This window comes from Protopterus annectens, chromosome 11.part0 (assembly GCF_019279795.1).
Source record: "Protopterus annectens isolate FY-2018-M chromosome 11.part0, PAN1.0, whole genome shotgun sequence".
NCBI lineage: Eukaryota > Metazoa > Chordata > Ceratodontiformes > Protopteridae > Protopterus > Protopterus annectens.
The window spans coordinates 1,061,195,900-1,061,223,102 of NC_056745.1; the positions used below are offsets into that span (position 1 = coordinate 1,061,195,900).

At 37.7% G+C, this 27,203-nt stretch overlaps 1 protein-coding gene across 13 annotated transcripts in view; it reads left to right on the plus strand.

Moving 5' to 3' along the window:
• The window catches only part of LOC122815694 (mucin-19-like), a 505,085-nt gene that overhangs the window by 422,855 nt on the left and 55,027 nt on the right, over positions 1-27,203 (plus strand). For all 13 annotated transcript variants that reach the window (XM_044088394.1, XM_044088400.1, XM_044088403.1 and 10 more), the window contains 4 exons: positions 6,170-6,353; positions 6,462-6,666; positions 12,054-12,223; positions 21,256-21,325. In XM_044088394.1, coding sequence (XP_043944329.1) covers positions 6,170-6,353; positions 6,462-6,666; positions 12,054-12,223; positions 21,256-21,325 — 629 coding nt within the window. The remainder of the gene's footprint in view (positions 1-6,169; positions 6,354-6,461; positions 6,667-12,053; positions 12,224-21,255; positions 21,326-27,203) is intronic.

A 27,203-nucleotide genomic window follows, 5' to 3' on the forward strand; every position in this document is an offset into this window, starting at 1 on the left:
AAAAATGGCAAAAGATCATGTGTCCATTCATTGCCATTATATTTTAATGCTTCTTTTTCATCTGGACTCTAACTTCTGGCCCTGCCTCCTTAGCTTTCAAAGGTTTTAACTGTACACAAAAGCTAAGTTTGTAAGGGGATGTGCATTAAATGGAGTAACATGACCAGGAGCATCAGTATTAGCTTTAACCACTAGAAAAGCAATATCAATATAATGTATCACTCAGACTAAGTTACTGCCATGCACACTTAATCAGTCACTCCTCGGTTAACACTTTTTACGTTCATTTCTACCATAGCCGGCCTTAGGCATAGGCCAACTAGGCAGCCACCTAGGGCGCCACTCTAGTAGGGGAACTTTTCCAGTATTTATTTGGTGTAGGTAGACCAGGATGGAGGCACCAGTTGGTGTATTGAGGATGCAGTGGATCCCTTTTGACTAGGGCACCAGTTGACCTAAGGCCACTCCTGATTTCTACATTGGATTATGACTAACACCCTCTACTTAAATGTTTCCACTGATCAACGCTACAATACAGAATGAAATGATCACTGCATTACAATAACCCAGCACTTGGAATATCTCTGAAAGAATGAACAAAATATAGATAATATTTTTTATCCAAAGTATAGCTCTAACAAAGTTGTTATCACTCATAAATTACTGCAGTTATCTCTAACAAATGAACATTTGTACTTTGTCGTTTATGGAAGGAAAAATAAAACATTAATCTTGCATTGTGCTAACAACTGAACAGGAAAGAAAAACACACTGATCCTTGTCTGGAGACTCATACCTATACCCCACTGCATTCCACATGGATGCTGCTGCTATAGTACCTGGTACCCCCAACAGCAGTTTTTCTTTGTAGCTAGAAATCCACAAAGATGGTGATTTGGAATGCACAAGCATCCAATGCAAAACAAACCATTAACATGCATTTGTATTAAGCTGACCCACATCCAGGGCAGGAGAAGATATCAAAGATGCTGATACAGCACCATACTGTTACTGCTGGGTAGTTTGTTCTAACCTCCACCACCTGCAACATCTTTCTAAGGTCCATAATGATCACCTTAAAGAGGTGCATACATGTATCTACACATGTCCAAGCTCTTGAATAAGTGGTATATCACTTGTAGTTTGGATCTAACCCGTTTCTTTTCACTGCTGTTGCAGTGAACCTAGACAGACTTCCTCCTCCAGGATGATGAACCAGCATTGGCCACAGAATTTCATCCTCTACCTGCTCAGTCCCTTCAGTGCCTGCACTGCTATGACAATTCAAACACAGGCTGTCTAGGGTACAGTCAGGGCTTCAACACAAGGCCAAGTTACTTATTTATTTATTTTTAATTTCTGGGCAATAAATTCTGGAATTTTATAGCTTGAACAAACATAATTTATAATTAACTGTAGCATTTCTGATGAGAGTTTTTTAAACAGTCTTTATTGCCACCAAAGTCAAGTTCCTCATAAGTATTAGCTCAATACAGATAGTTTTCATACTTTAGATAAGGTGCATAACAATTAAGGCAAGAGCACATAAGAAATGTTTGTATGGTCATCCATGCACTATAGAAAATGTAAACATACAGTTCAATGATGATCTTGATACTTAAAGAGAAATAAATATGGCTACAGAAAATAATTTTCCCTGTACTTTTTTTAGGAAACGTCATGAAGTCAATACTACCAACAACGATTTCAACAAAATGCAAATTAAAGGTCATGCTGTTAAATGCTAGGAGTCTAAACATGAAAATGCACTCATTGCAAGCATTCTTAACCCTGGAAGATGGTGGCATTTGTGGAGTCACAGAAACCTGGTTCAAACCTGCAGAGAGCACCCCAGCCTTACCTGGTTACTCATCCTATCATACATTCAGACCACAAACTGTGGGCAGCAAAGACAAAGGAGGAAGATTTTCAATATATATTAAAGACACACAAACCTCTACGCTGGTCAAACAGTATGACACACAGGAGGCACTCCAGGTGCAGTTAACCATTGACAAGACCTGTATTTAAATTATAGCTAGCTACAGGCCCCCAAATTTGAATCAAAATGCCCACTTCACCTATCTGGACATCTTCATATCTATCAAGATTCAACGATTTACTCTGATCCTGGGTGACTTTAATTACCCAGTCAAAGATTGGAAAAACAACTCATGCCAGAACACAAATGCCCAGAGATTCCTCGATTTTATCAGTGCAAATGCCTAGGACCAGCTAGTCTATACCTCCACAAGAGGTGATAATATCTTGGACTTGCTATTAACCAACATGAATAACCACTGCAACACCCCTACAGTATCATCCTCCCTGGTAAGATATGACCATAAAGTGGTCACTTTCGAAATCACCATCCCACCTGACCCACCTCTAGATAGGGTCAAACAAAAAAACTTCTCCAAAGCGGAGTACAACCTCCTGAAGGATGGTATAAACAGCTTCACAGCCCCCTCCCCCACTGATGAATTGGCACCAATGTCCAAATCTACACCAAAGTACTAGCAAGCATTTATACAGATGTATTGAATCAGGAATACCCGACAGGACAAAATCATCTTCCACAAGGAAAAGTAAACCTGTCTGGTGACATCTGCAATAAATAAACTATATAACAAAAGGAAAAAAGTGCTGTCCAGGACCAAGAAGGAGCAGGTGGCCAACTGGAAGCAATCTTTCCTTTGCCCAAACAAGCAAATAAGAGCTCTAGTATAAAGTCAACTTCAAGTCCAAATTTTCCACATCTGCTAGAGACAGTCATAAGGCCTTCCTCACATATTTCTGAAATCTCAAAGGAAGTATTCTGTTCAGAACTGGTGGTCAAGGACACCACATACATAAATGGTGTAGATATAGCCAATCTACTGGATGACAGATTCAGGGAAAACTTCTCCCCTCTGTCCACCCAATCAGTAAATCAGGACTTCCCCAGTACCTGCCCCCCCACTCCTTATCTCTAGGGAACAAGTAATCAATGCCCTATCAAAGGCAAAAAAATACAGCCTCCATGGGATCCGATAACATCCCAGGCTGCATCTTACATAAAATCAGGCATGAACTTGCAGTGCCATTAGGCACCCTATTCAACCAAAGCCTGAGTACCAGCTTTGTCCCAGCCAAGTTGACGACAGCCACTGTCATCCCATTGCATAAAGGTGGAGTGTCCACCGATCCAGGAAATTATAGACCCATCGGCCTAACTAGCCTGATCTGCAAGGCTATAAAATGGATTATCATGGACCTCATTAAAAGGGACATTAGCAAACTCCAAACACTCGACCCCACACAGTTTGGCTTTGTCAACGGGTGGTCTTGTCTATTAAATCTGGTCAACTTCTTTGAGACAGTCACTGAAGCCATGGACATGGGAAAGATGGTGCACACCGCCTACCTTGACCTAGCCAAAGCCTTTGACACTATTCCCCACTCAGGAATAGTAGATAAACTCTCTCAGCTAGGCATCAATCCATATGTTTTCATATGGGTAGCAAACTGGCTCACTGATAGAACCCACCTCATAAAAATAGGGGAAGCCACTTCAAGCAGTAGACCCATAATAACAGTGTACCCCAGGGATCGGTCTTGGGACCTGTTATTTGGGATATACTTCTCTGAAGTACAGGCCAAAATCAGCAGACTATGGCTGACCAAGTTTGCAGATGACTGCAAGCTAGGTGCAGGCATCAATTCCCTAAATGATGTGGAAGTCTTCCAAGAGGGTCTCAACCAAAGAAATAACTGGTGCCAGAAACATGGCCTCAAGCTGAATACCAAAAAATGTATCATCATCATCCCCTTTGGGGAGAGTGACATCCCCACATATTATCACATTAATAACAATGTCCTAAGCACACAATCAGTAGTGAGAGATTTGGGCACCCAGGTTGATCTATAAGAATGTGCCAAATAAGTTAAAAATGACTTCTCATTGTGCCACTTGGTAATCTGACTACTCAACAAAATGAATAGCATGAGAGAGAGAGAGAGAGAGAGAGAGAGAGAGCAGATCTCCTGACAGAGGGGTTAAGGGATTTTTTTCCATTTAGTTTTTCTAATTTATATACACACACACACACACACACACACACACACACACACACACACACACACACACACACACGCACGCACACATCATACATTCCTATATATATATATATATATATATATATATATATATATATATATATATATATATATGATAGAAAAATAGAGAAGGTGATTTATTACAGGTATTTACACCATAAAGTTTGCCGTTATATATAGAATCAGACTAAACATATTCAGCAGAGAGGTTAAACAAGTGGCTTTCTTTAGAAATGTGATGATGTAAAAAGAATATAAAGAAAGTATAAAATGCGGTTGAAAGGGTAGTATTATATAAAGGACAAAAACCCTACAGAAATCTGAAAAATGAGAAAAACTAAGGAAGCTTGCATCCAGGCATATTTTGTGGTACTTGTTTCTTCATTCTCCAAGTCTTCTAGTTCTTTTGGACTTGTATCCTAATTCACTGCACCATACACACAGAGTCAATGGGCATCAGTTATGAGAAAACAAGATAATAACTCCTAAATCTATCCTTAAAAATAAAACACAACATTCAGTGAATTACCTCATTACAGGTGATTCTGCAATTCGGCACACCAGCTCTACACTCTGAAACCTGGATAAGAAGGTAACCAACCTCCATATGATGCTGAAAGATATGACAAGCCCTTAGCCAAGCTATTAGATTTTCTGCAGATAGTGATAACATTTCTTTGCTGAGTATGGCACCTATATATGTGAAATGATTACTGGCTTCAACAACTGGCTTAGATTGTAAAGTCAATGCATAATGATTTAGTCCCTATCCACTTGGGAGGAAATTTGTGGGGCAGAGACCTACTCTGAAAGGATAAACTACATCCCCCTTCAAAAGCAGTCAGACCCCAGTGTCAGTGATAATGAAATAAAGACTTTATTTTGAATGCTAGACTGTACTCATTAATATATGATCAAATGAAAAAAGGCACTACAGTTTTTGACAGATAAAGACTAATCAGGAGCAGACACATGCTTGACTTGACTACACCTGTTTGCATCTTGGTGAGTTTAACTGAACAGTTGAACTTGCCACTTAGCTCTACTCTCCATCTGCCATTCATATGTTATAATGCCTATGTCACAATCAGATGGCAAGTAATGTGAATCAGGAACTGTTGTATGGGGATTTGGCTTGTGTTTACACTATCCATATCCAAGCATCTTAGTTAACTCACTTTCATATATGACATGGACATTGTAACAGTACTAATACTTTTATGGCCACTGGCAATGGACCCCCTGAAGCTATGGGTCCCAGGCCACATGCTAAATGTCCCTTTTATAATGTGCCACTGACTCAGGCTCTTTAAAACAGTAGTAATTCTTTGTATCAGTATAATCCAGAAAATAAAAGAAATGTGAACATAATATTTTCTTGCAGTGTGTGGCAGTCTGTAGAAAAGGTACCATTTTGGATCAGCCTAACATTACAATGAGCATCAAAAATAATATAAATTGAACAATGTAAAGTATTACAGAATATGCTTTAGGAAAATGATTACAATTATTTTGGATAGTTGCTTTGGTCTACTCAGACTGTTTAAAATATAATAAATTGTTATCTCAGCATGCTTAAGGCATACCTCTCAACTTCATTGTTCAGGAATTCTGGACAAAGCCAAAACTAACAGTGAGAAATAAGCCCACAAATGATATATTACTCTCACTCATTTAAAAAGCTGGCAGAACAATGGGCTTTGCATCAACATGCATTTTCTAAATTATAAAATGTATAAAACTCTACTGTCTGGCATTGTTGATTGATTGTAATCATTAATGATTTGCCAGAAAATAATTTTTTTAAGGGACAGGAAAAAATACAAAGCAAAATCAGGGACAGTTGAGAGGTATGACTCAAGGTCCAAAATGCTGTAAATTCTAGCATGATTATAACATTTTCTTGCAACCTGTGGTAATTTGTATAAACTACGGTATTCTAGATCAGCATAACAGTAAAATGAATATCAAAAATACAACAATGCAAGAAATTACGGATTATGCTTTAGGAAAATGTCTATGATTATTTTTGAATAATTTATTCATGCCTATCTTTCTTTTCCTGTTACAGATATATCTTAATAACGGTCTTATCAGTGCTCCGTATGCTGGTAACTCGTTCAGAATACGTTCTACATGCCTTGAAACCATTGTTGTCTTAAGTAATGGAGCTCGTATAAAAATGGGTCAGTCAGGAGATTTTGTCATTGAATTACCAGAAGAAAAATTTAGTGGGAACACAGAAGGACAGTGTGGTAAGAAAACCAGAAATGCACTTGTAACAGCATCATTCAGTGGCAGTTAACGCTGCATGTAATAGTCTATATGCCTTCTAGATGAACAATGATGTTTTCTTCTTTAAGGGGTCTGCGGAGGGAAGTCATGCATCAGAAGCAGTGGCAAAGTTGAACCAGATACCTGCTGTCAAGCTACTGCAAATGACTGGCTGATTCCAGATCAGAATAAACCACAGTGCACCACAATTAGTAAACCTTGCACCGTGCCACCTATACAGCCACCACCAACCGAGAAACCAGTACCATGTTCAGACCTTTGCTGCATACTCGAGTGAGTAAAACCTGAATAAAATATGGAAATCAATCATATATTTTAGAAGCAACATTTTGTTCTGAATGAAAAAATACAAATATATTTTGAAATATGTTAAAAGCAGAGCAGCTTAAGTCTAAACACATCAGCTACATTGACTAAAGTTGTGGAATGCTGCGTCAGACATTTTCAGTAATTTCATATATCAGTCAGTTGCACTACATCTGCTTAATGATGGAAGGAGACACCAAGCCTGTCTTAGTGTCCCCTTAATTGTATTTAACTTGCAAGATTTTCTCTTCCTCTATTTTCCTTCTTACACTTTTTCCACCTGTTTCATGATATTATAACAGACTCTCTAGATTTCCTTTTTAACATCCATTCTAGTAGTCTATTATTCGGGTCCGCAACACTGTCCATAACTTACTTTTGGAAATTGAGAGAGAAATTATTCCCCAGAATCTGATGCCTTTGCCTAGGATTATAGCTAGAGTGGGTTTACATATGTGCAAAGGGAAAGTATTCATAATCTCAACCTATGCCCCACAGCAGGATTGTGATAGTGAGGAAAAGAGTGCATTCAGACAGCAGTTGCAGGTCCTACTAGATGAAGGACAACATGAATTGGAGTTGATAATGGGTGACTTGGATGCACATATCGTGATAGAACAGGATATGAGGACTGTCTGGATCCACACGGGTGGGGCAACGGGAATAAAGAAGAATAAAGAATAAAGAAGGAGAAGCTATTCTAGACTTATGTCTGGCAAATGGCTTAATAGTAGCCAACACATGGTTCAGAAAGAGAGACAGTCACAAGATCACATAACAGAGTAGCTAACATGCAACTCAGGTAGACTTCCTCCTAGTAAGGAAAAGGCACTGGGATAAAATCCATGACTGCAAAGTCATCCCCAGTGAAAGAGTCAGCCCACAGCATAAATGACTGATTGCCACACTGAGCTGCAAGCAGTGGTCAGAGAAGGCTGTAAGGATAACAGAGACCAGAGTAAATACCTGGAAGTTGACTGGAGAGTAAGCACAACAGTTCAAAGAATTACTCAGTTCTCTAGCACCCCAAGAAGAAAAAGAAATGGGTGGAATTGAAGAAGAATGGCAGCACCTCAAAACAGCATGTGAAATAAGGTATGTAAAGAAAGCTGGTGGTGGAATGCAGAAGTCCAGGAAGTGATCAAAAGAAAGAAGCCATGCAGGTAAAAATGGGAGATAGAAAAGACCAACCAGGCTAGGAAGGAATACTGGTTTACTAACAAAGAAGATAAGAAAGTAGTTGCAATAGCAAAGAATAGGGCATCAGAGGCACATTACCAATTTCTGGAAAGTGACTCTTTAGGTGGCACGAAGAAACTATATCAGGTTGCAAGGCAAAGACAGAAAGATAAACAAGACAGTCAGACATCCTTCATAAGGGATGCCAGCAACATTCTGCTCACCAGTCCACAGGACATCAAAGCTATTGGAAGGAGTATTTCCAGCCACTTCTGAATCATGAAAACCCCACAGAAGCTGTACTGCCCCAGAAATACCCTACAATGAGATAAAAAAGGAGCCCATCCTAAGGAAAATGAAGTCAGGGAATCAGCAGGCTCAGATGAGGTCATACCAGATATGATAAAGATGCTGGGTGAGATAGGGGAGAATTGGCTCCTGAGGATACTGATAGCAGTGTGGAGAAAAAGGCACATCCCAGATGACTGGAGAATAAGCATACTCATGCCAGTGTACAAGAACAAAGGGGACATCCACAACTGTGGGCAGTAGAGAGGCATCAAACTCCTATCACAGTGCATGTTCTGAAGATGGTGATTGATAAGCAGATACATAGAGTAGTAGAATATAAAATGGGAGATGGGCAGTTTGGATTCAGATCAGGGTGCAGCACAACTGACTCGATGTTTGCAGTGAAACAGATAGTTGAGAAGAAGCTAGAGATGAGGAAAGAGTCCAACTGGGCATTCCTAGACTTGGAGAAAACATATGACAAGGTCCCAAGAAAGCTGATCTGGGAAGTACTGTGGTGGTTCAAAGTCCCAGATACATTGGTAGAATTAGTGCAGACTATGTACAAGGGCCCAGTGACTCAAGTACGAACAGTGTTCGGCCTTACAGTGGGGTTCCAAGTGGGAGTGAGTGGACACCAAGGCTCAGCTCTGAGCCCACTGCTGTTCACACTGGTGATGGACTACAACAGCAAACAAGTTGGAGGGGAGAGATCAACACATTTACTGTATGCAGACGATGTGGCATTACAGGCAGTCTCCGAGTAAGATCTCCAGCAAAGGATAGGGGAATGGAATGCTAAACTAAAGGCACATGGGATGAAACTAAGCACAGATAAGACAGTGGTAATGGCAGCAAATTGGGGAAATCAAAAGAAGCTGAGAACTGAGATAGAAGGGAAGATAGTGGAACAGGTAAACAGCTCAAGTATCTGGGAGGGGTGGTTGAGGAGGAGGAGGGAAGTCTGAATGAAGAGGTCAAAGTTAAAATCAAAGGGGCTGCAGCCAACTGCCATAGAGTCTCAGGTACAGCCTATTACAGAAGAATGCCAAAGAAGCTTAAAATGAAAGTGTACAAGACAGTGATGCAACCAGTACTACTGTATGGTACAGAAACCTGGGCAGTAAAGGCAGAGCAGATGAAGAGGCTAGAGGTGATGAAACTGAAGTGCCTGAGAAGGGTGGTAGGATTTACACTGTGGGACAGACGAAAAAATGAGGACATAAGAACCTAAGGCAAAGTAGCTCCAATTGCAGAAAATATCAAACAGAACAGATTATGGTGGTTTGGACACATGCAGAAAAGCAGAAGACAATCTGGTGAAGAAGATTTAAGATGGACAGGAAGAAGGTAAGAGGAAATGAGGATGTCCAGCAAAGAGTACATGAAAACCAACTGATGAAGGAGTCATCTCGGAAAGCCCTACTCTGTTTTATTGTTTTATTATTTTATTAAATTTATGTGCTTTGCTGTGGTTGTCCTGCTGTTGTTTTTTTATGCACTTTTATCTGGTTCATTCTACTGTGGGACTATTATTCTCCTTGGTGTTGTTTGCCAGATTTATGTCCAGCAAAGAGGTGGATGGATTGTATGAAAGAAGATCTGCGAAAGTCAGGCATGAGTATTGAAGGAGGCCGGAGTGTGGCACTTAATTGAGACAGATGGTGACAGTTAACACAATACCCAGACCCCATGTAGAAAATGGGAAAAAGGGGCTGCTGCTGATGATAATGATGAAATGCTTGTGCTTATGTGTGGTTTTACTCACAAAGTGTATTTTAGTTTGGCTTAGAGAAAGAAAAATAAATCCAAACTGCAGAATCAGGTCTGTAGTTTGGAGAGACATATATATATATATATATATATATATATATATATATATATATATATATATATATACACACACTGCCATGTATGGATGTTATGGAAGCTGAGATGACTTGGGAAAAGTGACTAGAAAACATTCATATGGCTTGTTGCAGAACTTTAATTGCAAATGTATTCATGTAACTTCCCTTGTAGCAAAGGCTTTCGATCTATGAGGTGAATGCTGGAATTCCAGAATAAAAGCAAGCAGTAATGCTTAAAAGGGTGATGTTATTAGAAAATTAATTCATGACCAGGGGTGCCGTGATGCACAACACTGCAAGCATAGGTCTTGAAGAGCATTCATTTCCTGTTAATACTTGTCATGAGAGCATTACTGTGCTAAGAGAAGGGGTTATCTGTTAAAATGTTTTGTATTTATTTTTTTCAATACTTTCTCTCTCTCTCTCTCTATATATATATATATATATATATATATATATATATATATATATATATATATATTGGTATTTGTTTACCGGGAAAGTCCACTGGGCCAGAAAAGCTCATTCTCAGTGGAGGCCCTGGGATAAAAGCTCAAAAATTGTTATAAGACAGTTACATAAGAAGACATAAGGTTACATAATAAGAAAAATTATACAATGTTTAAAAATTTCATTCAAATTTCAAAACCAGAAAAAAATACAGAAGTTTCATAGAAATTTTATAAACAGAGATGTAATAGTTTTGTTGTGATAGACCAGTGCAAAATACAACAATTACTAGCTAAGTGAGAAGTAGTATCAAAATCATAAAGCATGTGAATTAGAACAGCCGGATAGAGTGCGTGAGAATAACATAAAGAGAAAGGGTTGGTAAGGAGACTTTTATGAGTGCAAGAGGCAGGGGAGGAAAATAAGAATAGAAGTAAGGGGGGGGGGCAGAGGAGGAAGGCAAGGAATGCAGTGCCAGTAGCTATAGAGAGAATAGGAAGAGAGGATTTATAGATATGACAGGGGGACTAGATAGAGCGATGGTAGGTGCCAAAAGAGGTAAGGGGAGGAGTAAAAAATACAAAATTCTTTAGGCTGTATAGAGAGATATATTAACACAATGAGAGGAAGAAGTTACGTTTAGGAGGAAGTATTTTACATCAGATCCAATATATATATATATATATAGATAGATAGATATATATATATATATATAGATAGATATATATATATATATATAGGTAGATAGATATAGATATACGACCAGAACAACAAGCATACTTATGCAAAAGTGCTGCTTCAATGAAGATGTATGCTTCACCCATTCCTTAATCTTCATTAATGTAGTATGCCTGAATTCCAATGACCTGTGAAACTTAATGTCAAGGAACGATTGAGAGTCAAAGCCTGTACCTCCTGTCTGTGAGGTAAGCACCTTAACCATTATTCCAAACAAGATTACAAGCAAATATTAGGTTATCATTCTGCTGACAATTACAAACTTAGCAAATAACCAGTGTTTAGATTCAAACCATGTACCTTGCATCTGTGAGGTAAAGACCTTAACTGTTATCCCTTGGGATTAAGGAAAACTAGTAACACCAAGATAATGAAATTTTCTTGGAAAATGTGATGTATTTATCTAGTGGTCATTCGTATATTATACACCATTTTAATTCCTAATTCAAAATAATTTTTCCAAGTCAAAAATGTTTTTAAAAGAACTAAGCAGCAGTGCAAGATCAATCATTTGAATTTTCAAATACATCATTCTTCATTCATTTCTACTACTCGGTAAGATTTAAAAAATAATCTTCCATTGTGTATAGTCTTGTTACAATCCATATGCATCACGTCTGTCTTTTATCAAAGTTTAAAAACTAAGCAACAGTGACAAAAATATTTACAAAAAAAAATATGTTTTGATAGTTTTAGTATCAACTTCTAAATATCAGTTTCATTGTAACAGCTCATGAATATTCATTCATTGTGATTTCAAATAATAGTTACATCAAGCTTTACTTAAGAATCTCGTTTATTTTGCATGCAACTAATATTGGATTTTTTTTTTTTTGTATTTTACAGAAAATTTGAAAATTGTGTTCCTCCTGATGAGTTCAGTTTTCTCAAAGACTCTTGTGCATATGATTATGAACAGAAAAGAAATAGAACAATGCTGTGTGCTGGTCTCAGTTATGCTGCAAAACAGTGTTCATCATGTATTGACTGGCGCAGTGAAGCATTAGATGCATGCAGTAAGTATCTTTCGGAAGATAGCCATCACAAACCTTTCATAAGAACAAATTTGTAAGCACCCATAACTACCTGAAACTAAAGCAAATATCATTTGTTTCCTGATCAACTTTATAAATTGCTGAATTTTAACAGTGGCATCATGGAAGTTAACATACTTACCACTGCAAAAGGATGCAAGCAGTATTTCTGCAGACTAGACATTGAAGTCTGATTAACATTCTAGACTATAGATGCAAACTCTGGGTACAAGGAACACACATTCAAGGTACAGACAGTCTTTTCTCTGAAAGACTGAGAAACATATCACCATGGTGCCCCTTCAGACCTTGGAACCATTATCAAGTGGGAGGCATTAGGGCAGGTTTCATGTGGGGTTACTTACACAAGAATAGGCACATCACTATGATTATAGTGATAAGGGTGATAGGAAAGTGGTTTGTGCATAATAGCAATGAAGCTTCAATGAGGTATGATTATGATGATGTCTGTGATAACCATGAATTTAGTTTAATGCACAGCTGATTCAAGAAGTGTTTGGCCCTATTGTGTACTTAATATAAATTTTTTAATTATCAAGTTTCCAGCATGTCTATTATTCTTTTTATGTTGATTCCCAAATGCAGCTACTTGTTCAACTGTACTTTGTCAGTGTTTAAATCTAATAGGATCCGTAACTTTACAGAACTGTTGAAGTGTGTTGTAAATACTTTTACAGGTTTAGCGTTTTATCAGTGAAGAAAGTTTCCATCATAGCCTTTCTAAATGTAGTCACAATTTTCAACAATTATAGATCCTAAACAGATTAACTCACATTAAAAATAGTTCAAAGACTTCATTGGTAGAGATGATGATCAAATAGTAATGATTTATACTACATGTTTTAAATAAACTTGAATTATTTACTTTCCTTCAGCTAGGATATGATAGTGATGGGGGGGTTGCAGCATATGAAATAGAATATGTCATTACTTTCTTACTGGTTGTGACATTTAGAAAATGACATTGTGAGCAAAAAAATCTTGTTGCACTGCTCATATGTTGACAAAAATCATTGCAAGAGAGTGGAGCTATGTCTGTGTATGTGTGTGTGTGTGTGTGTGTGTGTGTGTGTGTGTGTGTGTGTGTGTGTGTGTGTGTGTGTGTGTGTGTGTGTGTGTGCACATGCACGCGAGAGAGAGAGAGAATGTGTGCACTTATGTGTGCTTTTGCATGAGTGCATATGTGCAGCTGTGCATGTCTGCGTGTGTTTGATGTCAAAATGTGCAAACTACTGACAGCATCTAAGAAACATAGATTGCAATGGCAGGTAAATAATTCTTATCCACCGTTGCTCCTATATACTAAATAAGCTGCAAGTGCTTGGAATTAGCTCCTATCTCAAATCTGTATAACAATTACCTTACATAGTCCTGAATTCTGTCAGTCGTTGATCCTATACCTGATCAAGAAGTGTCTTTAATCATTCATGTGAAAAAAGTACTTCCGTCCTTCCTTATAACTTCCTTGAACGTTATATTTGCATTTTTCTCATATCTCTGCTTTTTTATTTGAAAGATGATAATTAAAAAGAGCCTGTGGATTTCCTTGGGATCTTTAAAGAACTAATTTAATTCTTAAAGGAAGAATCATATGCATTCTTTTTCCTTTGTATAGGTCTTTATGCATTTTAGTCTTTTAGCCTCTTTTTACATAGCTTCTATTGAATGTACTACAATTTGGACCACCTCAATCCTGTTTCTGTTATACATGCTTGTAACTAAGTGACTTAAAAAACTACATAAAATACTTTTCTTGGAAATATATAACATATTAACAAAGAAGCATAAAACATTGTGTTTTCCTGCCAAATTGATTCTTCTCACGCATCACAAATGGCTCCAACCTTTCTCTTTGTCTTGTCTCATTTTATTGTTTACATTATATCAACTTCTACTTTTGTTGGTACTGTTGTTACTGCTGATTCCACTTCAAGTATACATACCATTTCCTCATTATTGCTTCTTCATAGAAACAATATTTTCCCTTTCTAAAATTAATTTAAGGTGTCATGTCTTAGATCATTCCTCCACACTTGTATCTGAACAAACAGTTTGGGGTAAACTTTAAGTGAAATAATTACTGAATTATATTAATGATGCTAGGGTATACCCTAAGTGTTGTGCACAAATTAAATAAGATGAACATTAATGATTTAGAAAGTGGATGGTGGCTTAAATGATGATGTCATAGGAAACATTTTATGTACATATGTTCTACATACTGTATGCACAATACACACTTAATTAAGGACATTTCTAAAAGATAAATGTATGTGTGGGCATCCAAACTCCTTATATTTTTTCACTGAACTAGTTGTATGTGTCATGTAATCATTAACATTAGTATAGAGAAGATATGAACAGAGACATGAGGTGCAGCAAACTGATCTGAAAGTGTTACTTGCAAACCTATTCTTTAGCGAAGGATTTCAAGTTGTAATATTTAGGGGTGACTTCCTGATCATTTGTGTACAGTAAAGGCACCAAAGCAACTGTGAGCATTAACATGTCTTGCAGAACGTCAGTGGATATAACACATAAGTATGCTCAGCTGTACAGGGAATGCTTTCAAAGACAGTGAATATCAATTCCAAGAGATGCTCTAAAATATGTTATGATAATATATCATGTTCCATGAAATTACAAGGAACTTTAGGAAGTTTGCTGCAGTAATGAGTTTATAGCAACTACAGGCAGCAGCATGCTAGGAAAAAAGTTTTTTGACATTTGCCATCGAATACTTTATAAAATAAAGAAATAGTAATAGATAGGAAACAGAAGCCCAAACAGCTCTAGTTTACTTATTTACTTTCAATTTGCTTGTAAGTGCATGTAGAACAGAACTGATAAAATTATTATTATTATTATTGTTGTTGTTATTATTATTTATTTCTTAATGACACTAAGGGTTTTTCATCTTCAGTGACACAAAGCCCATCAACATCCTATAATGGTATGTAGTGTCCTAAATGTGATGCTTTTAGAAAAAAGTACATTATTTTCTCATGTTCTTCACTCACCTTGGCCTTTTATATTACAAAGAATCCCCAAACAACTCATATTTCTTGCCCTTAACAACACCAAAGACTATACACAATGTAAAGCGGTGCCCTGCAACAACTAATCCAAAATATGAAGTAACCACAAACCACAGGCTAGGATGGACTGCATAGGACCATAAAGACTCCCAATTCTGATGAAGTCCTGTCAAGCAGGATGAAAGCGCTCAGTCACTTTGAATAAAGTTTTTTATGCTGTATTATACCATGGCCCCCCCAAAACGTGTACACTGATTGGCCAGCGTGCACATTGTAAATCGAGTTATACTAATGGAAAAAGGTCCGGTCGCCCGGACTTTTTTCCATTAGTATAACTCTACTTTTAAAACACTGTCTCGCTATGTTAAATGGGTTTAACATAGCGAGACAGCTTTAAAATAGGCAACGGAGATCTCCGTTCCTATTTTTAAAGCTGTCTCGCTATGCTAAACCCATTTAACATAGCGACAGGTTTTAAAAAGCAACGGAGAAAGCAAGATCCGCGTTGCTTTTTTTACTCTCTCGCAATGTTAAATGGGTTTAACATAGCGAGACAGTTAAAATAAGCAACGGACATCTCCGTTGCTTATTTTAAACTGTCTCGCTATGTTAAACCCATTTAACATAGCTAAAAAAAAAGCAACGGAGATCTTGCTTTCTCCGTTGCTTTTGCCCACAGCTCTGATTTACTGCGCAGGCACGCAGTACATCAGAACTGCCACGGATGCCAGACATCTGCGGAAAGGCAGTAAACAGGCATTATACTATGCCATTATTTAAGAAAAGTAATAGTTTCTTTTCTTAAATAATGTCATGATATAATAGCAATAACCCACGCCTGGGTGTGGGTAATGCTATGTTACCACGGTTGGCTTTGTTTGGTCCCTCGGGCTTCGCCCTCGGGACCAAACCACGCCAACTGTGGGTAAATCCAGCATTACCCACACCCAGGCGTGGGTTATTGCTATAATATTCGTGGAACTGGGAGTCTTTATGGTTCTATGCAGTCCATCTTAACCTGTGGTTTGCGATTACTTCATATTTTGGATTAATATCAAAGACTGTTGCACACTGTAATAAACCTCCACAAGGTTACCTAGTTATTATATTTTATTGACAAATTCAAGAAATAGCAATATTTTTTTTCTTACCAGCTTTGCACACCATTTTGATCTTTGTCTCCATATATTTTTTTCCAGGAACAATGTCATTGTCAATGTTGAGTTCCACTTGAAATAGTATTTTTTGTTGATTCTGTACCAAAGACACCATTTAGACAAAACGTAATATTTCCTCAAGTTGTCTGTGGACTAAATACAAAGATAATTAAACTGAAATTCTGAAATTAAAATACTGACAATTACCAAAGTTATGATCATATATTTAATCTTGCAAATATAGCTGCAAAAAAGTGCCAATTTTCAAATGTGTGTCCTGAGAATTACAACATAACCACATTTCCAATATAGCTCATTAACTCAATAACCTTTGAAAGGAGATATATATTGCAAACACATTTTTGTATACTGCAAATGGCTCAATTAAAATAAACTCAAAAACAAGCCACCCTGGTGAATCACATCAGAAGGCTGTATCAGAAGGAAGAAAATCATGACATAAATTAGGAGATTCAGCACCCAGAATGATAAAAGCACTCTCATCAAACTAAACAAACTCAGATGACAAATGAAGTCTAACAAAGCCAAATTTGAGGTAAATTTGCCTCCCAGGCCAAGCACAACCACAAGTCATTCTTTAGCTATGTCTGCAACCTTAAAGATAACACACAATTGTGTGCAGAGCTCATTGTTAATGGAGCCACCTATAATGAGCCAGAAGATATAGTAAACATACTGGTAGACAAATTCAGCTCTAATTTTGCCTTTCTCTTGCCATCGGCATCCCCTCAAGAAATACCATCAAATACAACTCCTCCTACTATTACTAGGGAGAGGTCCCTGGTGCTCTCTCTCTCTCTGTCTCTCGCTCTCTCTCTTTCTCTCTCTCTAAGACCAAGAACACTGCATTGATGGGTCAAGACAATATCCTAGGATACTGTCTAAATAGCATGAAACATGGCCTATCAGGTCCTTTGGAATTGTTACTTAACTTTAGCCTACAAACAGGCTTCATGACTCAGGAATGGAGAACAGCAACAATCAGCCCTCTGCACAAAGATGGGCCATCTAAGTCATGGAAAAAAAATATTATGGAAATTATCAGTAATAACATAGGAAGTGTCCAAAGACTTGACCCAACCCAATATGATTTCATCAAGATAAAATCATGCTTACTCAACCTAGTGGGCTTCTTTGAGAAGATATTCAAAGAAATGGATGAGGGCAAAATGGTTTGTACTGTCTACCTTTACCTGGGCAAAACATTTGACAAAATATCCCACATGGGCATTGTGGATAAACTGAAGAGGTTAGGTATAAACCTTTATATCACCCTGTGGATAGCCAGCTGGCTCAGAGGAAAGACCCAAGAAGTTAGAAGTGGAGAGTCCACCTCTACAAAGAGTCAAGTCACAACTGGAATCCCTCAGGGATCGATCCTGTGACTTCTGTTTTCTGGCACTAACTTCTCTGAATTCAATGCCAATGTCAGCAGCTTCTGGCTTTCCAAATTTGCAGAAGATTGCAAATTAGGAGCAGTCAAAAAATCCCCCACTGACACCAATGTTCTATAGGAAGGGCTGACACAGACAAATAATTTGTATCAGAGCCAAGGACTAAAAATAAATGTGAAGAAATGCATAATAGTATCCTTCAGCAAGTCATCCATCCCTGGTAAGTATCATATTGACAACACACCCCCTAAGAGTCAATCCAGTAGTCAGGGACTTGGGGACATCCATAGCATTCTAGCCTTTGATCATAATGTATTTACAGTAGTGAGGAAAGTATTCTATGTTGTGAAACTTATAAACAAAGGTAGGATATCGAGGTGTAAGGAAGACATTGTTCCACTGTATTCAGCATTCATCAGAGCTATGACTGAGTACAAAGACCCTTTTGATATATACCTAACCAGGTACATCCGACCATTGGAATGTTCACATAGGTTCATTACTAAAATAATAATACAAGATGTAAATAACATGTCCTATGCAGACCACCTCAAAGCCCTATCCTTGTGTTCTGTCTACTGTAGGCTGTTGTGGGAAGAACTATGTCTGGCATACAAACCATTGTCATACTCCACCCTGATGGACCTCCTGCATATCTGCAAATTAAACAGCACCATAATTACCCATTCTAAAGACTTGTACCATGCCTGTGATACAAATAGGACCCACTGGGGAGACAGGTAAGTATCCTACAGACTACTCCTTCTCTGGAACAGGCTTCCCATCCGTGTGAAGCAGAGTTTCTCCCTAACCAAATTCAAGTGTAACTTGGACTGTTTAGATGGGGAACAGGAAATCCATCCCTTGTTTGACATCTATATCTCTAATGGACAGAGGATGCCTGTAAATGGTTCATTTCCCAAGCCCCTGCTTGTAAATGTTTAATCTTGCAAGCCCCTGCTTACACTTATCAAGGGTATTAGAACTTATCAGAATTTGGGATGCATAGCTATTCTTAAAAAGGCCCCAGTCTTTGTTACTCTAGTACATGCCTATGAGCTTATGAACCCATTAGGATCTAAATAAATATATTTCAAGATTTGTCTTTACAATGTAAACATATATCAATAATAGGCAGACAATTACAATTCTGAAAGCATTTTCATTGCTTCCTGTATTTTCTTTTGATAGTGACAATTTAGTCATTTCTTAGCCATCTCAAATCCATCCAAGCATTCAGAATAACCAGGAGAACCTAGAGTAAGTATAATATAATGAAAGGCTAATGAAAGTTGCAATGCTGGAAGGCATGAAATACTATTAAGATGTTAAAGACATTCATTAGACCAGTACCATAAGACTATATCTCATTTGTGAGCAAAAGAAAGGGACAGCTGTGTAGATCTAGGCATATAAAGTAGAAATATGAAGCTGATATGGAGCTGTTGTTATCATTCCGAAGGATGAATGATAAAAGCTGTAATGAAGAATGTATCTTATAAGGACAATACACATCAAATCTCATAAAGGACAATAAAATAAATAAATTCTGAAAACAAAAGGCAAGAATGGAAATAGGGATATACATGATAATGTATTATTTTTCTCACCTTATGAACTTTTTTCCCCAAAAAACTTTATTAAATTTACACATATGCACATATACAAAGGCAGTCTTACATTTATATAAATGAAAAACATACAAAATGATATCCTTTTAGTTGCAAACTATTTACATCACAGACACCACTGAAACATCTGTAGCTGTAAGCATTATACATCACTTATAAACCATCCAGTCATTGTCAGTTAAGCATTATATTGCTCATTCAAATCCTGCCTCTTAAACCTTGTTCCTGCTCTGCATACATTGTTCCCACAATTCCCATTTTTCCCATGTAGTTTGCTCCTTTCCTTTTTTCCTAATGATCCCAGTTCCAGTTGTTTTATCTCTGTTACTATATTCACCATTTCTAGTATAGTTGGTATAGACTTTGATTTTCATTTTCTAGCAATTGCTTTTTTTGGCAGCCACCATAGTTAGACTCAGCAAGGCTTACATTATGAAGTTTGATTGACATAAAATGCATCAAACAATATCAGTGATCACCATCATTTACTCAAACAACGTCAAACTGATGTGATCATAAATGTAAACAAATGTGTTACTTTTGTGATCAGCTAAAACAGCTACAAACTTTGGTTTTGCAACTTCAGAGAAAAAGAATAACTCCTGACTTATATTACAGTTAAACTGTTGCAGTTCAGCTGTCATATAATTGTACCACTTTAATCACCAATGAAGATTACCAAAAGCAATGACATAAAATAATGCATATATTGGTATATCTACAATTCACTGAAGGATGTTCTGCCAAGTGGCTTTTTGCCAAGAGTTTTAGATTGTGATTCATTTAACAACAAGTAAGGGGGAACTGTACAGGCTGGGGGAAAGAAACAAACAATTCTAAAGGAGAACAGTTTAAATCCTCCGTTTTCAAGTTCAGTAATTCAAACTGGAGCATTTTTGAAAATGCCTTTTTCAACATCTGATGGATAAGTACTATTTACCTATGAAAGGTATAGCTCTTGCTCAGTAACTCTGCCCCTAACTTAATATAATAAACTTGACATCACACTTCTGAGGAGAAATATTGTATTTAGTTTAAAGGTGGAGAAACTTTGATATGCAACTGCCTCTAGCTATACTGAAACACTATTTAAAATTAGGGCTTCTTAATTTATGGGTTATTGAAATATTGTGATTTTGATCGCTCAGATGTGTACTACTCAGTTTCAAAGTATTTACCTTTACAGAACTCTGTACTGTTACAAAGAAACAAAAGAGAAAGGAGGCTATATTAGAGGCATTTAGTTCTTTTACACACAGTAAGTTATAAAACACCATAATATTTAAAAATATGAAGATTTTTAAGGGAAAGGTGACATAACACATGACTGGAAAGTACTCTTAATGGCAGTAAAGAGTAGTGGAAGACATATTTTAATTAAAAATGTTAGGGTACATAAAACTAACTCTAAAACAATGTGGTAATTCATTGTCATAACAACATGGGTCATATTAAAATATGTCTCTGCAATTAGTGCCGTTATGTTTTGGTTTAATTTTGAAGTGAAGTGCTGTCGCTGAATCTGTATGAAGCTGTTCCATCCACAAGCATTTTTGTCCACAGAACAGTACCATCTGCACATTCTTGATTTATGTTTATATTGTAATAACCAAATCACAGCCTGGATAAAAAAAATATATATTCTTATCAAAATACTTCATTTTTTGTGATCTGGTTTTAGCTTTATTTATTTATTTAGCTGGTTGTATTAATTTTATGTGTTATTTACATCTACTATTTCTCTTTTTCAAGATCCTGACTGCCCAAGTGGACTTCAATATTACACATGTAAAAATACAACAGAACAGTACTGTGATGGAACGTAAGTATTACCTTTTTATAGAGTCTATAAAGATTTAAGTAATCAGTAGTGAAAATAAACAGCAGACTGTAATTATCTGCTATTTGAACAGCATGTCTTAAGTGCCTGTTAGGGTGCAGTGATCCTTCTTCTGAATATGCCATGAAATTACTGTATTTACACCCTCAAGAAAATTAAGAAGTTAGGCATATCTGTCAACTTCTATATTGCACAACCATGAACATGGAACAGATAGTCCATTACTGTTGCAGAAACAAGTAAACTAGTTTAAATGAAAGGATAAAAACTGAAAAAGTAACTTTGATTGACATCAGGGCTGGAATCACTTGGTGGGTGTAGTGTGCTCTTACTGAGAATGTCATGTGTCAGCAAGTTTTATCTGCTGCAGCATTCATTTGGCATACGTTTTAAATAACATTACTTATTGCCTTAAGTTATTCATACAACTTTTCTCATACTGAATGATAATAAATCTGAGATCTTCAAAAACAACCAAACAGAATGTAGAAGTGCATTACTTCATCTGAATGCTGAAATTTAAATATAATCATAAACATATTTCTGACTACTTTGGGATTTTCTTCTTCTAGAAATATGCAAAATAATTTTAAAGTTATTACAACTACATAGCAGTACATTTAAACAGTAGGAAAAGAAGGGAAAACATTTGAATTTATATTCTGGAGACACCTTCATTCATTGACATCAGCAATGATTTAAACTTCTGCACAATGGTTAAAATGCAATATAGTAAACATTCATCTTCTTGTAGTTCAGTTTGTCCTGGTCCCCTTCAATAAACACATAAAACCAAATGACATTTGGCGACCTTTATTAAATTTCCATAACATAGCTTGTTCAAATTCATTAATTACAACTATTCATAATATAATTGCTTCTAAACACTGCATGACATCTTTGTAATGTTGATCAGGGCAGCGTACCTACTCACCCTGCCCAGTAAGCAGCGTCCATACCTCTGCTCGTTTACTTTACTTATGAAGCACCATCCTTGTAATGTTAATCAGGGAAGCATACCTACTCACCCTGCCCAGTAAGCAGGGTCCATACCTCTGCTCGCTTACTTTACTTATGAAGCAGCGTCCCATCTCACTTCATACTCCATTCATTGAATTACCTTCCACCAAATAAGCAGCATCCTTACCTTCGCTTGCTTATCTATTCAGCAAGCTTCCTCCAACTATTCATTTTCCTTTCCCCAGATCCTTGAAATGAACATCCAAACACCAGAGGGAGAACAGAAGAGGGCAAGCCTATCCCTCTTCTCCGCCAATCAGCCTGACTAGGCCCCCTCCCTTCTACCCAACATTGTTCAATCCACTACTTCCCATAAAGGGAAGGGTCAAGCCAAACATCATTCGGTGTACCCATCATCTGTAAAGCACCTTAGAATCACGTCATAAACCCACCTCTGCATACCCTCACTCAAACACACCCTAATGAAACTAACTAAAGTAAGGTTACTGTGACCCCACTGTAAAACCAGAACATCCACACCAAGAGAATACACACCCTTTTAGCCCACTTCCTTCAAAGCTGAAATCATGGCTCAACCTGAACAGATTGACAACCTATAACCACAACAAAACCACAAACTATAACCCCTTAAACTCAAAGATCCCCAGTCAAAACTAGTATCAAGTCGCACACCCAGTACCCTGTCAACTGTAGCATATCACAAACTGTTGAATGGAAAACTGATGAAAGATAATAAGATGGACTCTCTCCAGTAGTCCTCCGGAAGCCAAAAAACAATTCACTGCAATGATGAAATCAACGGATAAAAAAAATGTTTATTAAGCTTAACACAAGCTTTTTGTCAGTTTGAAAAAAACAACTTCTTCAGAACGGATACAACGTCATCCAACAACCCCCCTTTCAACTGTAGCATATCACCTTAGCCCACCAACTACCCAGTTTTGAATGTGCAACAACTCAGTTACTGTAGGGAATAGTCTAACTCCAAAACTTTATGTCTTAATCTTAGATGGCAGAAAACCAGCACCCCTTGACCTAGTTCCTGAAAACTTGCCTATACTTAGCAATGAAGTACTCTACATGCCCTGCCATAAACACCCCCAATTCACTCATTACCAAATCATCTTAACTCCTGTTTGCCCCTGGCCTTTCCCCTTGAAAGCTCTTTCTTTATGTTACCTATACCACTAGTAGGTAATTAAGACCTGTCCTGTAGCTGCCTTATCCTACAACCAAGTTTCCTTTAAACCTTCTAACTCCCCTGTAACCACACACCCAGCTCCTAAAACTACCCCAACACAGCCACCTACCTGCCATGCTTCCTAAAATCCTATCTACAAAATTCACTCAAACCCCAAGTGAAATGATCCTTGTGCTATTCTGTAAAACCTTAACCTGGTATGTAACATTAACACTACCTACTCAAGGGACAAATTTGTCACCCCGCAGATACCACCCATTAGGAACAAACTCTAGCATCCTATCCAACACCTCATTGGCCCTTCCCCCACATACGGTTCAAACAACTGGATGAGTGAATACAACCACCCCAAGGTTCCGGGAAAGCCAGGATTGAACTTCACTGGCTTGCAAGAGCCATAGGGCTGTAGCCTAATAAGTTCCTATGCTCCTATGAATGTCATAACTCTACTCATCCTGTGGGATCCCCACACTCCCCATAAACCGTCCCCAAAAGTTTTCCCCCTTTGGCCCCCTACTTACCTCTTTCTTACTTGCCCCCTATATCAACACAATAATCACCTCCCACTAATTAAACACAGAGCTCTAACATGCCTTATTAAGGTGATTACTCAGACCCTCCTTGTGCCCCATTCCAGCAGCAAGAACATCCATCCTATCAAAACATCACCTTTTAAATCCCCTTTCAAGCCACCGCATGATGCCTTCTGCACTTCAGCCATCAGCAAGGAAAAGAAAAAACAATAAATTCAATGTGCACACATACCAATAATTACTTAACATGGAGGCACTGACAAGGACCCCTGCCACCCCATCAAGTGTTTGCCAAACTCTGCACCAAAGTATGGCCCCAGCCCTCCCCCTTTTTTTTTTTTATATACTATGACACATATCCCCTTGAACAAGAGTGATAAGTGCTACCCGAAGAAAAGAGCCAAACTTGCCTAGTTTGTAACCATCCGTGAGCCAGTTGCCTAATAAATTCCTATGATACTAAGAGTGCTGTCACTCCACTCCACCTACCTGAACCCTTTCCACATTGATGAGCCTTAATGACCACTAAATAAAATGCATTACCTGTAACCTCATCAAGCCCCCTGCAGGAACCCAAACTCTTACCTATGGCCAATGGCCATTGCTCCCTTTTACTAATGAATGCAAATGCCCAAAACAGGAACAACTTATCTAACATACAGAACGGTTAATAGAACAAATTGTACAACCAATTAACCCTGAGATCAAAAACTCAAATGCCTATCCATCTCTGACTAGCAGTGTAAATCCTCTACCAAAACTCAACAACTCTGAACTCCACTTACTTCTGTCAGTAACTGTTACCCACATGTGGTCCCTATGTGTAACCTCCTCGCTCGCCACTGCTTCCATCCTCTGTGAATTCACTGTGTATCACCTCAACTGATACTCGGCACACCACTGTTTACAAAGAAAAGAAGAAAAGTAAACCCTCTGATATGTAGAGAGAAGGATCCACTTTATACCCACCTATTCTAAATTACAGCTGCAGCATTCCAAGCCCCATCTGCAAGAAAGAAAAGATGTAAATCATCCAAAATACATATTCCAAGACATATGCAAGGACAGCCTATCCTGCTAGCCTGGGAAGGAATGTACCACCACTCACATCTACGACAAAGCAGCTATAATTGAAGCTATGCTTCCAATGACCCTATCAATACCCAAGATAAATTTAACTACCAGTCAAGTATGTTAAAACTAATCCACACCCATGAAGGGACCTATCAATATCCACAACCATGACAATCCCTAAGCCCCATGCTTCACCCATTCAGAATACCCAAGACAATGCAAACTGCTACTCCACCACTCTACCAAGTCTGTAAGAGTAATCCCTACAAATTATCCCCACTGTTGACCCTAACTATTGCTGTGTCGCAAGTTCTAATAAGTACTATTACTGAATGCCAAAGAATTCCCCCTTCCTTGACCCCTTATATACTAAACTTTATACCTCTCAAATGTACAATGTCGTGCAAAATGTCCAGATACTTGTTTCCCCCCTTCCTGGCCCACACACACCTGTGGTTTTCTGGAAAATGTACTTTAAAACATATCCTGTTACTTTAGCCACTTTATAAATTTAAAAGAGCAATATCTAAAATCATAGCTTTCGACCCTCCATCTCCTCTAGCCCTCAAAATGTGGATCAAATGGGCAAAATGTGGCTGACTATCAACTTCAGCTAGGAAGGTCATAGGATAGTTAAAAGATGCTGGTTTTGCTTGTATCTGTTAGTGAATTAATATGATTTAGTTATTTTACCATGGATTTCACTTAAAATATCCTCACATTGAATTAAGACCCCCTAGAGAGGTATGTTTAAAACCTTTCCCTAATTTTGGGCCTTTGTCAAGATTTCTTGCACTAACAGAGTGAGAGGTATGCTTAAACTACCATTCCCATTGCTCAAGACTCATGCGATCTAAACCACTCCCACACGTATGGCACGTGTGCTGCAGGCATTTAACTCAAGGCTCTATCCAGCGGGTCAGTCCAGTCCAAAGCCATCCACCAGACCAATCATTCTGGTTTCTGCATCCAATTGTATAGGAGACCATAAGCTGTATTCCCAGCTGAGTTATTGTGAATGCTCTTAAATGTGTTAGTCTAACATAGTAGTATTGATATTAAAATAATTTCTTTTAAGCTCTGCATTCCATTCTTGAAATTGCACCAGTTTTTATTCTGAGTAGAATATGGATTACTTAAGAAGATAACCTCAGCACTAGCGAATGAGACATTTTGTAAGCATTTGTAGACGATAATAATGTCACCATGAAACGACATGTTTGCATTTGTGTACAGTTTTTGATTAGTTCATTTATCAAAATCATTCAGCATGATCCATATACACACTATTAAAATATTAAACTGCATGACAGAGTTTCTTGACAACAGCTCAGAAACTTAGACCAACTGGTTAACTGTCTAATTTATAATCTGCATTGAGCAGTATTAGTCTGAATAACATGATACTTTCTACATTGGATGAGCACCTTTGCTTAAGGCCTACCAATGCTGTAATGCTATTACTGCAGCATGTTGACTTAATAGTTATGGTGTTCACATCACTGACAGATGGTGCAGAGTTGAAGGGAAATTTGTTAGGCTTAAAATGACCTGCAATAGGTACTAACCTATGAATCATACACATTTTGCGATTTCGTACTGAAGACTTTTCAGTTACAATTACTGGAGAACTCGAGTAGTATACAAAGAGAGATGGCAAATGAAATGTTTATGAGGGATTAAAGAATGTGTATAGCATATATAGATTTTTACCATTCACTAGAGAGAGAGAGAAAATGAAAACACGTCAGGAGCTGTACAGATTTTAGGACAAGCAGCTGCTTGACCTATCATTTGTCAAGATTTTTCTCAAGTTATTACATTAATGACAAGTCCTTTTCCAAGACAGAAAACTTTAATGTTGAATGCTTCACCACCACTTTTTTTTTTTTTTTTTTTTATACGGACCAAATGTATAAACAAGGTTCTGGACATTCTGCAAACCCCTGTAATTTTAAAAAGTGAACTGCTCAGTGGAAAGCTATGCCTAGCAGAGCAACCACCCCTGCCTTCACTTAACCCTTTCACCTCCCCAACCCACTTAACTCTCCCTAAAAGCAATCTAACCCCC